At 51.5% G+C, this 16507-nt stretch overlaps 1 protein-coding gene across 5 annotated transcripts in view; it reads right to left on the bottom strand.

The window, feature by feature from the left end:
* Window positions 1–16507, bottom strand: part of Asap2 (ArfGAP with SH3 domain, ankyrin repeat and PH domain 2) — a 154344-nt gene that overhangs the window by 25148 nt on the left and 112689 nt on the right. For all 5 annotated transcript variants that reach the window (XM_027937816.2, XM_071601322.1, XM_071601323.1 and 2 more), the window contains exons 15-16: window positions 15308–15441; window positions 6943–7037 (exon numbers count right to left, since the gene is read on the bottom strand). In XM_027937816.2, the coding sequence (XP_027793617.2) occupies window positions 6943–7037; window positions 15308–15441 (229 nt within the window). The remainder of the gene's footprint in view (window positions 1–6942; window positions 7038–15307; window positions 15442–16507) is intronic.

The following is a 16507-nucleotide window of genomic DNA, read 5'->3' as shown; positions in this document are numbered from 1 at the left end:
GTCAGGAAGGTATGAAATGAACTTTCCGTGGGCTGGGCAGGGAGGTGACTGAAAGGAAGGGCCTGCACTGCCCCCAGGACAAGTCGGCTTGGACGTCAGGAGGGTCTGGGCCAGACGGTCAGACTCCCAAGGGGCTGACCGCATCCCTCTGTGTGACTGCGCCGAGTGACTCACTGTGGAGTAAAACCAAGGCCAGGGCTGCCTCGTGTGGCTCTGCAGGACGGAAGGAGACAGTGCTCCCAAGCACTGAGCCAGCACTTTGGACTCGCCAGCTGTAGTTACTGTAGAGTCAGCGCTGAATGCGGAGGAAGGTGGCCAGGCACACAGGCCCCAGCCGGCTCTTCACAGCTCAGGGTTGTGCCAACCCCACCCGCATCCACCGCTGCTCAGTCCCCAAGGCCCTCATCAACACTGGGGGGTCCTGGCTCAAGTACACCGGGGTTTATGAGTGGATGGGTCAGCTCCAGGCTTTCAGGGGAGGGCAGGGGCTCCAGTCGCAGAGAGAAACACAAGGCTGATACCTCCTGAGCCAACGGAGCCTGCAGTCTCACGCTCTCCTGTTCCTCTTAGGCTCCAGTGTAAGGAACGGAGGGAGAGAGCGCTTCTCTGACTTCCCATCAAATGTCTACAGGTGGTACTTCCCTGAGCAAGGGCCCAGACCACCCCGCTGTGGGTACAAGATGCAGACAACCCGGTCCCTGGGAACAGAAACTGGAGGAGGGCCAGGTAACCTGGTGGTCTTGGTTCTCGCTGAAGGTCAAGAGCCATTGACCACATGACCTCTAGAGTCCTCACAGGACAAGAACCAAGCGGGAACACAGCGGCCTACCCTGCGAGAGCTATACCTGCTCCTCGCTGGACTGGCATTTCTATATGCTCTCTCCTGACGTCCCTCTCTCAGCCGCCTACTATATAGGGACGGCCTGCGGCTGTTGGAGTAGCCACGGGCTTTCTTTACCTGTACCAGGGCCACACAGGACAACTTGTCCTCCTTCAGGGGTACCCTGTGAGATGGAACTCCAAGCAGAGAATAGAGTTTACCTGTCTGGGGGTCCCTGGAGAAAGAACTATCCAGGAAGGGACCCCCACAAATCCAGACCAAGCCATAGGGCAGGGTCTCTTCCCACATTGGCCGGGCCCTGAGGCCCTTGCTGGGCCCACGTTGCTCCTGGACAGGCTGCAGCAGTGGGGCAGGTTTCTGGCTGGAGAGGAAACCTTGTTCCAGAGCACCAGCTCTGAGTGTCACAGCCCAGGAGGGACTTCCAGGGGCACCAGGCACCTCTCGCTTCTGTCCTCAGTCTGCCCATCTGCAGGGCCTCACTTGAGGCTCAATCCTCAGTGTCCCCCAGCACACTGCCCCTCCCCCCCATGCTGCTGACCTGCTATGGAGATGCCAAAATGACCTGGTGACCTGAGGGAGACAGGTTCTCACTGGATCCTCCAACAGGCCAGGAGGCCGGGTCTCCACCAGGCAGATCCAATTCATGCATGGAGGCCACTGACAGAGCCTGTGATGCTCAGGACCTGCCCAGTCCCCGGCCTGCCGGAATGTCAGGCTGGGCAGCCCTCAATGACAGAGATTCCAAGAGTGACAGGACCACTGCCAGGTTTCCCCTCTTTCAGTAGCACTGGGGACGGTCACGGCTTGACCCTGCCAGGTGGGGGCAGAGGCAGACCGGATTCCCTCCACTTACTTACTTAATGGACTGTTTGTCTGCCCAGGGCTCTGGTCCCCTGAAGGTGGTTCTGACCCAAAGGCAGCACGAGTCTGGGCCACCCATGCCACAGGCCAAGCCTGTGCTCCAGAGCAGCAGCCTGTCCCTGTGCATTTGAAGGCTGAGGCCTGAGGACAGCAGTTAGCTCAACAGAACCATCCATCTGGCACACGGCAGGGGCTTCCCTGGCACTTCCGAAGGACACGGGGACAGCTCTAACCTCTGTTCACAGAGGCACATCCGGCCCCTCGTGGCCTAGTTAGGCTGCTCCACGCCTGGGAAATCCATCTGGGGATTCGCAGGCCACGAGAGGGTGTCTTTGGTTTCCCCTTCAACAGACTTATCTGCAGATGGAGTGCTGTTCTTAGGTGAAGCTAGAAATAGCACATTCTTTTTCACTGAGATGAGAGGTATTCCCTTACTGAAGCAGCACAGAGCTGGGCCAATCCCTTGACCTGTTGATTCAGTAAATATTTACGGGACCACCACAAGCAGCATACTGTGGTGGGAAACACAAAAATGAGAATCCTACAACTTATCAGAACAATCCTATAAAAGCCCAGGTGCAAGACAAAGAAGGACGGGGCCTTTCAAGATAGAGCTGAAGGCGACAGGAGCAGACAGAGCCCTGCGATTCTTTCAACTGAACAGTGGGCATCGTCTCACCCTTATACGAGGCATCTACCCTGTTATGAGAAAAAGAAAAAAGGGGGGCTGTGGAAACTCCCTTAGTAACAGTGCAGAGTGGGGGAGGGGTTCTGCGGACAGAACATTGATGTGGAAATGTTCCAAACCAGGGGTGTTTGTCTTAGATTCATGCAGCCCCAGAACAGACGAGGGGTCTGCTTTATAAGGAAAGTCCTCGTACTTGAAAGAAATTATTATCACCTGCTTTGTTCAAATTGGACAACATTACAGCACTCCAGGGGACTGACAACCTCCATGTGAGAGAAGCAGCAGAGAGACCAGGTGTCAATCAACAGCTGTGACTGAACTTGGCACACTGGGCCAGGACGCTTCCTGCATTTAAGCCGGATCCCCAGCTATCCCGTAGGGTGGGTTCACCTCTGCATAGTCTAACTGAAGGGGCCCGCCTTTCACCAGGTGTGCGGCGTCAACACAGGGCACCCACGTGGCCCTGCCACCCACACAATGAACAGCAGGCAGAGCAGCCAGCACCAACACCCAGTCCCAACCACGTCACTCATTTCCCAACACCTGTGAGGTCAGTGGCTTCCCTTTTGATATTAGAGGCACTTGGGGTTGAGGCCCAGAGAAGTTAAAGAACCTACCCCACAAGAGAAAGGAACAGAAAGCACAGCTAGAAAGGAAAGAATTAAACTATCACTGTTCACAGATAAAGTATTCCCACACTTAGACCCAAAAACCTCCTCCAGAAGACTTTTAGAGATTACAAATTCAGCAAGGTAGCAGGACACAGAATCAACATATAAAAATCAATAGGTTTTCTGCACGCCAATAATGAATCCACTGAAAAAGGAATTAGAAAAAAATATTCCATTCCCAATAGCCTCAAAAATAAACAAACCTGGGAATAAATTTGACCAAGGAGGTGAAAGACCACCACAGTGAAAACTACAGAACACTGAAGAAATAAACTGAGGACATTAGAAGATGGAAAGTCCTTCCTTGTTCTTGGACAGGTGGAATGAATGCTGTTAAAACGGCTGAATCTCCCAACGCTGTACCCAGACTCGGTGCAACCCCCATCAAAATACTGATGACATTCTTCACCGAACTAGAAAAAACATTCCTAAAATTCACAGGAAGATGAAAGACACAGAATAGGTTCTGAACAGTAAGAGCAGGGCTGGAGTAACACTCCACTTCAAGTCACACTACTGGGCCAAGGTGACAAAACAGCATGGTACTGGGGTCAAAACAGAGGCGCAGACCAATGAAATAGAAGACACAGGCAAACCCACACAGAAACCGTCATCTGACCCTTGACAAAGGCACCCCAAAGACACAATGGAGAGAGAGATTGCCTTTTGGGTTTTTTTTTTTTTTTTTTTTTGCAGGGGGCGGGTGAGGAGGGGATGTGACCAGGGATTGAACCCAAGGGCACTTAAACACTGAGCGACATCCCCAGCCCTTTTGATACAGGGTCTCACTAAGTTGTTTAGGGAGTTGCCAAATTTCTGAGGGTGGCTTTGAACTTGCAATCCCCCTGCCTCAGCCTCCCTAGTCACTGGGATTACAGGCATTCCAAGACAGCCTTTATAACAAATGGTGCTAAGAAAACTAGTTATCTATACGAAGAAGAATAAGACTAGATCCTTATCTCTTACCCTGCACGAAAATCAACTTAAAGTAGATCAAAGATCTAAGAACTAGACCAGGAACTGCAACTGCTAGAAGAAAACATACAGTCAACACTCCAACATATAGAAACAGGCAAGGCATTCATCAATAGAAAAAAAAAACAAAAAACCCAAGAATCAATGTATGGGATGGCATCAAATTCAAAGACTTCTAATGAAATATGGCATTTGCCAGTAAGTGGTTGGAACTGGAGACTGTCATACTAAGTGAAATAAGCTAGTCCCAAACAATGAAAGGTGAAATGTTCTCTCTGACATGCAGATGTGAACACACTAAGAATAGAAGTTCACTGGATTAGACAAAGGGGAATGAAGGGAAGGGAGGGGCTATGGGGATAGGAAAGACAGTGGAATGAATCAGACATCACTTTCCTGTGTTCATATATGAATACATGACCACTGTAACTCCACATCATGTACAACCAAAAGCATGGAAAGTTAGACTCCATGTATACGTAATATGTCAAACTACATTCTACTGTCATGTGTAACTAAAAAGAACAAATGAAAAAGTTAAAAAATGAATATCCAGAATACATAAAAAGCTAAAAAGAACCCCATCAAAAATAGAAACAAATATCCCAATTCAATGAGAGAGCAAAAAAACTAAACAGATATCCCTCAAAAGAAGAAATACAAATGGCCAAATACACCAAAAAATGTTCAACATCTTTATCAATCAGGGAAATGCCAATCAAAACTATTCTGGGATTTCATCGTACTCCAGTTAGAATGGTAATTATCGATGCAGAGAAAGAGGAAGACTCGTTGGCAGGACTGTAAACGAGTACAAGCACTGTGGAATTCACTGTGGAGGCTCCTCAAAGACGAGGAATGGAACCACCGTATGACCCAGTTGTACCGTTCTTTGGTGTTTTTTATGGAAGAATTAAAGTCAGCATGCTATAGCAACACACGCCCACCATGTTTACAGCAGCACAGTTCCTAAGAGTTAAGGTATGAAACCAGCCTCGGTGTCTGTCCTCCAAGGATGGCCAAAGAAAATGTGGTGTATATAGTCAATGGAGTTTCCGCCTGAAGAAGAATGAGATTATGTCACTTGCAGGAAAATGGGTTGGAAATGGTGAACCTCATGCTAAATAAGCCAGAAAGTCAAGGGTCAAATGTTTTCTCTTACACGTAGAGGCCAGAGAGACGAAGGGAAAAGAGAGGGATCTCATGGAAAGAGAGAGAAGATCAGCAAAGGGTGGGGACTGAGGGGGAGGAAGGGGGAGGTGTGGGGGAATGAGTAGGTCACCTTATGCCATGCACAGGTGTGAACACATCACAGTAAAGCCTGCCATTATGTGTAATTATAATTCACACACAAAAAAGCCCTGTGACCCAGGAAGGACCGGGCTGGCTGTGTCCCTCATGCCTATCCAGGTCTGGGTAAGAAAACAGATTTGAAACTCGGATCCTCAGATGGAGAGGAGAGGACCTTTGTAAGCCTGTGCCTTGAATCTAAAACCACACCTGACCCATCTCAAGGGAATGCTAGGCCACCAACAGCTGGTTACAGGACCAAGCACAAACTGACTATAATCTAACGCCCCTGAGAGGCTCACCCAAGACACCCAACACCAGGAGCCAATGAGGGTTGAGTGTCCTATCCATTCCCTTTGCATAGTTCTGCTTCCTCAGCTGTCAAGTTGCAGGACACAAAAGACTCCGCAGCCTCAGTTCCCAAATACATGCCCCACGAGATGGTACAGAAATCTCAATTCTCTGCTTTTAAAATGGCCTGTCTACTTCCACCTACCTATAAACCCACAGGGGATTGAACTCGGGGACCATGGCCCTAGCACTTTTTTGTATTTTATTTAAAAAGAGGGTCTCACTGAGTTGCATAGGGCCTCCATAAGTTGCTGAGGCTGGTTCTGAACTCACGATCCTCCTGTCTCAGCCTCCTGAACCAGTAGGATTACAGGCTTGTGCCACGGCACCTGGCTTGCAACCCCACTCATAAAGAGTGGGTTTCACGCTGTTTAGGAGGACCCATGCTGTCACTCATATCAGGTTTATTCCAAGGAAAACGCTGTCTCTGAAGTTGGATTTGTGTGCTTTCTCCCATTACATCTTTTTGGCTTTTCCCTCTCCTCCAGGACACCTGGACACAGCCTCCCTATGCAAATGCATAGTAGGCAGAACCAAGAACAAAGAGAGAGGTCTCCTCACTGGTAAACCAGCCCTGAGCCCTCTTTGGGCAGACAGGCCATCTTCAGAAACAGCTGAGTTCTAGGTGCAGGACAGGCATTGCAGTGGCCTGAGAGTCTCCCTGTCCACCTCTTAAAGACAGCTGGTTGGGGTGATGTCTACCTTGATAAGATGGCGAGAAAATTCCCGGGGGGTGCATGTTGCCTCGGAGGCCCTCTGCATGCACGGCAGGCACTAATGCTTCCCAATCAAACACATACTTTTTCTTGGAGGAAACAACACATCCTACACTTGTGAAGACGCCAGCGAGGGAATGGTGCATAGTCCCAGATCACGCCAGCCAGTCCCTGAGGGGTGCAGAATCCAGACAGAGCCAAGATGGGAAGCCGCCCAAGAGCACGAACAGCAGAGGCAAACGTCCAGGGGCCACGCAGGCCAGCAGCGGGGGACTCACTACAACGCCACCTTCATGTGCAGACAGCTGCTGAACTGCTGTCCCTTGGCCACTCCTAAAACCCCAGCTGTACCAAGTTTCTACCGGACACAGAAAAAGGTGAAAATGACTAAGAAGCAAACAAACAAAAACACCCACGTAAGCTAACTGACTTCCCACAGAGAAGGAACAAATGGGGTGCCCCAAATCTGCTGCTCCCCGCCTCGCCTCACAAGGCGCGGGGGAAGGGCGACTCTGTTCAAGAAACGAGCACCGCCAGTCCCATACTCACATGTCACTGCCTGGCCTGGGCTTGACGGAGTCCTCCGCCGGGAGGCAACACTCCATGATGTCGTTGAAGCCCGCGTTCCCAATATTCTTGGCAAGCTGCAAAAACAAAAGTCTATTTCAGGGCACTCAATTATTAATACATTCCACAGCCACCCATTACTCATACATCTGATGATTTATTTAGTGGCCACTAAGAAATAGAGCAATAAAGTGGTTTGCCTTTAATGAAGATGGACCAAGCCCAAAGCCCAAAGGCACCTGTAAAAATCACAGAAGAGAAGCAGCAAGCCCTCTCCAGAGGACTCCGCACGACATGCCCCCGGACCGTCCCCACAGACACAGAGAGAAGCGAGGTGCCACCCTCCCCTGCCCTTCTGAAGGCCTGGGCCCCACTGAAACGGGTCGACCCCACGTCCCCAAACAACCTTCCTCATGCCAGCTACGAGGTGCGATGACAGTGTCTGTGTGTCCACAGGGAGGCCAGCTGACCGGGGGCCAGTCTCCATGGGCAGGGGAGGAGGCCTGGCCCCACAGGGTTGCAGCAATGTTCAAGTGGGACAACCTAGGTGGCAACACTCAGGAAACTGTCCCGTCGGCCCCAGGCACAGGGCTGGACGTGGCGGCCAGGCTTCCAGCTTGGCAGACGCGAAGTGGACACCTTTCCACTGGACGCTCTCTGGACTCCAGGGTCTGTGCTCCACAGGCCAGCCACCAGGCACCTGCTGTGAGGTAAGCGACCCCGACAGGGCAACCGGCCTGCTTGGGAACGAGTGGAGGAGCGGATGCAAGGCCAGGAGCTCCTTAAAACCAGGGACTCATCCTCCTTCCAACACCCAGCGCGGCCCGAGCAAGTCAGCCTCCGGTCAGGGATGGAGCCCAGGGCCTCCATGACCAGGCACACGCCTGCCACAGAGCCACACCCTGTCAGAGTTCTTCTTGGCACCAGGGATTGAACCCAGGGGCACTGAGCCACGTCCCAGCCCTTTTTATTTTGAGACACAGTCTCATTAAGTTGCTGAGGTGGGCTTTGAGTTTTCGATCCTCTTGCCTCAGCCTCCCCAGTCGCTGGGGATTATAGATGTGGGCCATGCGCCCAGCCAGGTCAGAGTTCTTCGATGTTTCGTGAAACACTAGTGAAGGGACCTCTTATCGGAGTGTGGTGTTTTGAGAAAAACGTATTTTAACTTCTACATTGAAAATGATATGTTTGGGAAGCTGGTGACACTTCTGAGAGTTAACTCAATTAATTACGCTGACAAAGTGTTAATGGGGGTCTCTGAGAGGTCCAGCTACTGCCTGAGCAGTCTGCTTTATCTCCAGGGAGAACTGGCTGAGGAAACAGCAGAAGGGATCTGGGTTAGACATACTGGGAACTTCCTGATGGGTACTAATACCCCACACCGAGCTGGGATGGCCAAGGATGTGGAAGGTGTTTTTTTACACAGGACCAAAGAACTACATGGAGCCTCTTTGTTCCTGATGAGTGAATCAAGTGCACAAAGTTAATGGCTCAAAGCACTAACACTAACGAGCTCCACCTCCTCACTGAGTCCTGGCTCTGGGCCCTCAAGCCACTGTGAGAAGGCAGAACTGAGGTTGCCAGGTCCAAGTCTCCTGGACCCAGACACCTGAAGCTAGCGCAGGGTGGCACACCACAAGATGACAAGTACCGACCCCCTCGAGGCCCAGCCCTGTGAAGGATTCCTAGGGCAGTCAGCGTCACAGGCAGGGCTGAATCTCAACGGAACCCAGGCCCACCCCCTGCCCTGCAGTACCGGGGGACACCACCCCCAGCCAAGCACACTGTTTTCTGAAAGAGAGTGACATAAACAGCTAGGTGGTCCCCTGTCTGAGCCAGGGGTCAGCAGATGCCTCCTGGTCTACGTTAGGCAGACGGGGTGGGGGCAGGAGGAAGAGAATTCCCCAGGAGATAGAAAGCTGCCTTCCCTTCTGCTGGGACTTGGCCGGCTTAGGGGGGACAGCTGGTTCAGGGAGCACACTGCCTCCCAGCACTGCCAAGACCCGGTTGTTTTTCAGCCCACAGAGAACCCCTTTGGAACCAATCGCAAAGACAAAAGCATTCGCGATAGCAGCCACAGGTCCTATCAAGAAAACGTGGGCCCCGCAGGCTGGGTGGGGAGCACCCAGGGAGCAGGAAGGCAGGGTGCTCACCAGAGCCTGTGCTGAGGTAGGACTCAGTCAGACTAGGTCTAGGAGAGGCAGAGTGCTGTCGGCACAGTCGTTCTCCGCCTGGGGGGACTGGGTCCACGCTCCAGGATGCCCAAGTCCTTTATATGGGATTGATTGCAGGCACCCTTAGTCTCCTCCCGGATCCTTCAAATCACCTCCAGACCACCTGCTCAATGTCAGTGCCACATTAATAGCTGTCATACTCTGTTGTTTAGGGAATAATAAGGAAAAAGTCGTAATGTCCCGTGTGGAGTAACTACACGGTATGCAAACCAGGCTCGGGGCAGAGCAGGAGGGAGGCCACGGCAGAGTGTGTCTACACCACCACCATCTGAGTGGATGCAGTGTGATCTTCCACACAAGGCAAATTCAAATTCTGTTTTTTATAACTTTCTAGAATTTCTTTCAAAAATTTCTGGTGGAGGTTGGTTGAATCCGTGGAAGCGGAGCCTGAGGATACAGAGGGCCGGTCTGTGCTTCACTGAGGCAGTGAAATCGCAGCCCTAGCCCTCAGCCTTCACACAGCCTCCTCCTCACGGCACAGGGACACCACTGTGGCCTGCTTCTCCAGCTGGTTCCTGTGGGCTGCCCAGTCGGGTGGGCTCAGCAGGTGAATACAGTGTTACCCAGTAACCTGGCAGCCAGCTGGCCTCTGTCAACTGAACTCAGGATCTCTTTCTGCTCACCTGCCTCACTCCCCGAGGATGCTCTATGACAGGGAACTGGGCTGTTATGAACAGGGTCCCCTGGATCCCAGGGGGGGGGGGTGGAGGAGGTTGGAGAGGATGACACACTCTGACACACACATGCCTGGTGGCCCAGGCAGGAGACGAGATGTGCACTAAGTATGCACAGTGCCTCTCCCAGGGTGGGCAAGGAGGACACTCCGGGGTGCAGCAAGCAAGCCTACAAGCTATTTCTCTTTGATATTTCTGACAAAGCACACAATTTGGGTGCTCAATGTTGTATGCAGGGCTCCGGCCATGCAAGGTTCAGAGCTGTGACTCATGAAGAAGGTTGGACACAGGCTCTGGAGCCCAGTGACCCATGTGCAAGTGCGGGCCCCAGTTTTCAGAGTTCTCAGACAGAATACAGAGTGCCCACAACATGTTATTCATTGAATGGCAGCTGGTGGTCAGTTTCTCATGAACCCTAAGCCACTGCTTTTAGGATGCAGAGGGGCTTATTTCAGTCACAGAGACAGCAGTGGTGAGGTGAAAAAGCCCTGGCGTGGTGGGGCTTTGCCCTCCCACTCCACACACTGCTCCAGGCCAGGCTGTGGGCTGACCTGTGTGAGTGTCTGACGGCCTTACAAGACGGGCAAGAGGCAGAGCTGAGTCCACTCACAGCTGCTCCTACGGTTCCTGATGCTTGGTCTTCAACTTGATGGGAGACTATTAACTTCACCTGAAAACATCCAGGCCCATTATTCATCCAGTATGGTGCTGGGGATGAGCCCAGTCCTGCACATGCTGGGCAAGCGCTCTGCCCTGAACTGTGTCCCAGCCCAAGGTTTCCTTTACTAACTTCACTTATGATAGGGAAATGGAGCATAGTAATATGCCAGTACCAGTGACGATGATTCTCTATGACTTGAAAAAATGCTGAAATCATGATGTTTTACACTTAGGAGGAAATTTATCTTTTAAAAATCTCAGCTTACTTGAAGGTTTTCTGAAAGCAGGTTTGTTGAGAATCTAAGCCTATTAAGCTCAAGTGTGCTAAAATCTTAGGAACTAATCAATTAATACTTCAGTTACTCAAGCTCCATTTCACGGACTGAGAAGGGATTCCAAAAGCAAGTAAAAAGAAGAAAAGGTTATTACTGACCAGCCACCTCCATGGATGCTGCTCAAGTTCATCCATTTAACAAGGAAAGCAAGCAAGCAAGCGTGCTTTCAAACAACTGCAGTTCAGGAGGGAGACGCACCACACGGTGTGCAGCGGCAGGGCCTGCAAACCCGAGGCCAGAGAATAACTCACAGAATTAAGTGAAACACCGTGTGGGAGGACAGGGTGACACTCTAGTGGATGAGCACCTGTTTAGGGACAGGATGCCAGACGGAAAAGGAGAATGCAGCTGGGCCAGGCCCCACTCGGCACCTGCTGCCAGGCCAGGCCCCACTCAGCACCTGCTGCCAGGCCACACCCTACTCAGCATCTGCTGGCAGGCCACACCCACTAAGTACCTGCTGCAGGGCCACACCCCTCTCAGCACCTCTGCCAGGCCACGCCCACTCACCACCTGCTACCAGGTCACACCCCCCACACCTGCTGTCAGGCCACTCTCACTCACCACCTGCTGCCAGGCCACGCCCACTCACCACCTGCTACCAGGTCACACCCCCCACACCTGCTGCCAGGCCACTCTCACTCACCACCTGCTGCCAGGCCACGCCCACTCACCACCTGCTACCAGGTCACACCCCCCACACCTGCTGCCAGGCCACTCTCACTCACCACCTGCTGCCAGGCCACGCCCACTCACCACCTGCTACCAGGTCACACCCCCCACACCTGCTGTCAGGCCACTCTCACTCACCACCTGCTGCCAGGCCACGCCCACTCACCACCTGCTACCAGGTCACACCCCCCACACCTGCTGTCAGGCCACTCTCACTCACCACCTGCTGCCAGGCCACGCCCACTCACCACCTGCTACCAGGTCACACCCCCCACACCTGCTGCCAGGCCACTCTCACTCACCACCTGCTGCCAGGCCACGCCCACTCACCACCTGCTACCAGGTCACACCCCCCACACCTGCTGCCAGGCCACTCTCACTCACCACCTGCTGCCAGGCCACGCCCACTCACCACCTGCTACCAGGTCACACCCCCCACACCTGCTGTCAGACCACTCTCACCACCTGCTGCCAGGCCAGGACCCCACCTGCTGTCAGGCCATGCCCACTCACCACCTGCTACCAGGTCACACCCCCCACACCTGCTGTCAGACCACTCTCACCACCTGCTGCCAGGCCATGCCCCCCCCCATGCAGCTGCAGTCAGGGCCATGCCAAGCTCAGCACCTGCTGCCAGGTCACATCTGCTGAGCACCTGCTGTCTCTCTCAGGCCATTTAAAAACCTCTCCTTGCCAACAAAAGCTAAAATAGATAAATGGCACTGCATCATATTAAGAAGCTTCTTCACACCCAAGAAAACAACCTGTAAAAAGACAACCTGTAGAACGGGAGGGAATATTTGCAAATACACACATCTGACAAGGAGATAATATCCAAAATATATAAAGAACTGAAAAAACTCAATATCAAGAAAAACAAATAGCCAAAGGACCAAAATAGGCATTTCTCAAAAAGAAGACCTACAAATGGGCAACAGGCACAGGCTGGAGTGCTCAGCATCACTGATTACCAGGGAATTGCGAATTTAACCACCACCACCAACACCTCGAACTTATCAGAATGGCTTTTATCAAAAAGACAGAAGTCAGGCTGGGGTGTGGCTCGGTGGTGGAGCGCTTGCCTAGCACGTGCGAGGCCCTCGCTCCACAGCCAGCACTGTGCCAAAAAAAAAGACAAAAGTTAACAAGTGTCAGTGAGAACGCGGAGGAACGTGTCAGTGCACATTCCCTGCACACTGCTGGTGGGAATGTGGATTAGCACAGCCACCGTGGGGAAGCACACAGAGGTCCCGGGAAAACTAAAGTAGGCCTGCCGAAGTTCCAGCAAGACCAGCACCGGAGGATGGAGATGTCTGTGTGTATTCAAAGGAAATGAAACCAGCACGTCAAAGAGATGCCCACACCGCAGCAGCCTCACAACAGCAAATCCACTCAAGTGTCCACCAATGGATAAACGGGTAAGGAGAAGTGGGTACGGATATCTACAATGGAATACCATTCAGTCTTGAAAAAGCTGTCGTTTGCAACCACATGGATGAACCCGAAAGACATCATGTCAAGTGAAATAAGCTGGGCACAGAAAGACACACCACATTCTCACAAAGTTCCAGAAGCAAGTAGTAGAACGCTGGCTACCAGGGAGTGGGGTGGAGGATAACTGGACAAAGGATATAAAATTTCAGTTAATCAGGGTGAATTCTGAAGATCTAAGGCAGATCACAGGAACTATAGCTGCTAATAAAAGATACTTGTAAGTTTCTCAGAGGAGGTTTTATGTTCTTATCACAAAAAATGGTGATATGTTAACCAGCTTGATTTAACCATCCCCATGTGCATAATGTATGAAAACATCATGGTTACACACCGTAAATCCATACTAAAACAACAAATTTAATAAAATCCCTCTCCTGCCATGGCACATCCCTCTGAGTTGTGGTCTATACTGCTGTTTCCCTAAAAACTCCTCTGAGATAGCTTGTCCAGGCCACACCCACTCACCTCCACCAGCAGGCTGAGCCAATGCTGATGCCCAGGAAAACATACTGTGAGGAACAAGCCAACCAAAGACCCTGCGCCACTGCCCTACGACCCAGGTTTACAGACTCGAAAGACAGACCCAAAATCAGGGATCAGGGGTCACTTTGTCATTTCAACAAAAGGAAAACACATTCCTTTCAATCTTCGTTGGTGTTTTCCTCTTCATGGGTAACAGAACCTGCACATCTGATAATTCACGTGGGCAGCGTAAAACTGGCCACGGCGGGAGCATCCCACACCCTGGGAACAGGCAGCCACAGATCAGTGTCCTTCTCCCCAGCCAGCTATAGAGCCTTCCTGAGGCTGGTGGTGGAGGGACAGTAGTGAGGCTCACATCTCACTGCATGGCAGGACCACCCACCACAAAGGCCAGTAATAACCCAGTTCCTCAAAACTGAAGAGTGTGGGCTCTAGAGTCAGATGGGGGGATGCTCTAGGGTGCCCCCTTAGCAGGTACGTAACCCTGGGCATACTGAAACATTCTGAGTCCCAGCTTCCTCCTCAGTAAGGTGGGATACCATGCCAGGTCAGCAGGCTGTTGTAGAAACCAAACGAGCAACAGCGTAAGTGCCCTGCCGAGCACCTGGTGTAAAACAGGCAGTCACCTCCTCATAAGCTGCTCAGTGCTTCCCTCTGCTGTAGCGCATCTGCGAAAGCAGAACTGCCGCAGTTCATCACTGAGACACTCTGTGCTTCTTTGACAACCTCAAATCTAGGACGTCATTGTTTACTCCTTAGATAATGCAAGCATACATGCACATCCCCAAGATGCAGGCCATGCACACAGCACATCAAAGAACCCCAGCATGTCTCCAAAAGGGCACTGCTGGGGTCCCATGAGTCTGGCTCAGCCCTAACCTCCAAGTAACGGGGCGCTACTATCGAGGCTACGGGGCCCACTCTAGCGTCCCCCAAATGTGTTCTTCCAGCACCATGAAGAAATTCCTGGGGAAAGTGCAAGTGTCCCACAAGGTGGCCCAGAGGGTATCAGAAGTCCAGACACACCGGACCCACAGTGGTCATCAAGAGGATTTATGGCCCCACAAGAGGAACACCGACAGGGTAATTGATCTTCTGTCCGGAATACTACTCTTGACACTAAAATCAAGGCAGTCAGTAGCCATTAAGCCCAGAGGCCTCAGACAGCACTTCAGGTGCTGCTTGTCACAGGCAATCGTGGACGTGCAAACAGCTCACGGAAGCGCACGTTTTAGGCTCCAGAGCACGGAGCCGATCCACCTCCTGGCTCAGGGGGCTGCCGCCTCAGTGCCCTGGAGCTCCCACAGAAAACGCTTCCCTTCCTCATCTGCCATGAGGCTTTGGGCTGTCACTGAACCAAGAGGGAAAGACTTTTCTAATGGCAACAAAGATTAGTCTCTCTCCTGAGAGGGACAGTGTGGGCCAGGGAGAAGCCCACTAGAGGCCTGAGGTAAGAAGCAAACACAGCCCTGTCAGAAACCGGCTGATGACTAGGGGAGAATAACCCTTCTCCGTCTTCAGGCCTCGGGATCCGAGTCCAATTCATGGACAGGGTGAAATGGACCATGCTACATCCCAGGCCACTTGGGCAGAATCTTCCATCTCGATACTGACAGCAAGTACCCTCACCTGCTAGAGCTGAGAAGGAGGTTCTAATTACCCAAATCCATCTCCCAAGGTAACAACTACCAGCCCACTGAAATTTCAAGGAACCCAAGTGGATCTGAATGCCAAAGTAAAAACTGAGATTTCTGCTTATTTAGTTCCAACCCCAAAATGAGCATTTAGAAATTACCAGCAGCTCCGATGTTCCCAGTACATCTAAGGTCAGGGACTGCATCCTGGAGTAGTGGACTCCCAGCTCGCGGTGGATTCCAGAACACTCGATGCAGGTCAGAATGCCCAGGTTGGTGGAAAGCCACGTAGGATCTGCCAAAGAGAATAAGACAAATTTAAGCGACTGGTTGGAAGAGGGCAGAAGACAGAACTGCTTTCCCGCTGGTTACTGAGTCGGGGCTTTGAACCTGAGTACTTCCTGATCTTGACGCAAATAGAATCCTTGATTAATACCACTAGTTAACAAGCCATCCATAGGTAGGGACACGTCTGCCCTCCTTTCTTTTCCCTCTTCCTCCACCTCCCCATCCTTCCACTCATTTAAGTGACAGGTGTTGTGTGAGTATGAAAATACATAGGGCACAGTGCTCTCAGGAGACTCTGGGCTCCTCCAGGACGGGTCCTGAACACAGACTGTGCCATCACCCACCTAGTCAGACAGGCAGGACAGAGAAAGAGCAGACATGACCCACCAAAGCCTAGTACTATAAGGGAACGGACCCAGCACATCCACACCACGGATGCTAGTAACAGAACAACCAGCCCCTTACGATACGCTGGGTTCAGCGCTTCAGTAGTAGCAGCAATAGCGTCCATTCTAAGAGCTTCCGAAGTCAGAGCACTTTTATACCATATCTCATTTAACGCAAGAGAGGACCAGGATAGTGATTCCCTGTGCAGACCAGACAGCACAATTCTTAGACCAAAGTTGCTAGCAGGTACGCAGCAGGCTGCAGTCCTGCACGTGCCTGAGCTCAAACCACATCTTCCCCACATGGCATGTTTACTCCTCACTGAAACACCCTACTATGTGCTAAATTTACAAAAGAGTAAAATGAATTAAACTGAGGTGTACTTAAGCACATTATCATGTCCATGAGGTTGATTCTTAGAATTGCTTGCTGCCCCTTTGAAATTCACAGCACGTAAACACAATCTTGGTCACTAAGTAATTGTGAAGTTATTTTTTAAATGTTCAAATTATAAACAGTTTATCCACATCAGGAAATACTCCTGGGCATCTGTGTGTGCACTAGGCCTCTTCTGCTTTGTGCACTGAGCTCTGGGCAGTGACAGGCATGCATTAGACGATGCTTATCAAGTTTTTACACCATCTATGGTGCCTCAATATTTTAAAACAATGCAGCTTTAACTTCTT

The sequence above is a fragment of the Marmota flaviventris genome, chromosome 14 (genome assembly GCF_047511675.1).
Source record: "Marmota flaviventris isolate mMarFla1 chromosome 14, mMarFla1.hap1, whole genome shotgun sequence".
Lineage (NCBI taxonomy): Eukaryota > Metazoa > Chordata > Mammalia > Rodentia > Sciuridae > Marmota > Marmota flaviventris.
Note: the sequence above shows the minus strand (reverse complement) of the source record. Positions and strands in the feature narration are given on the sequence as shown.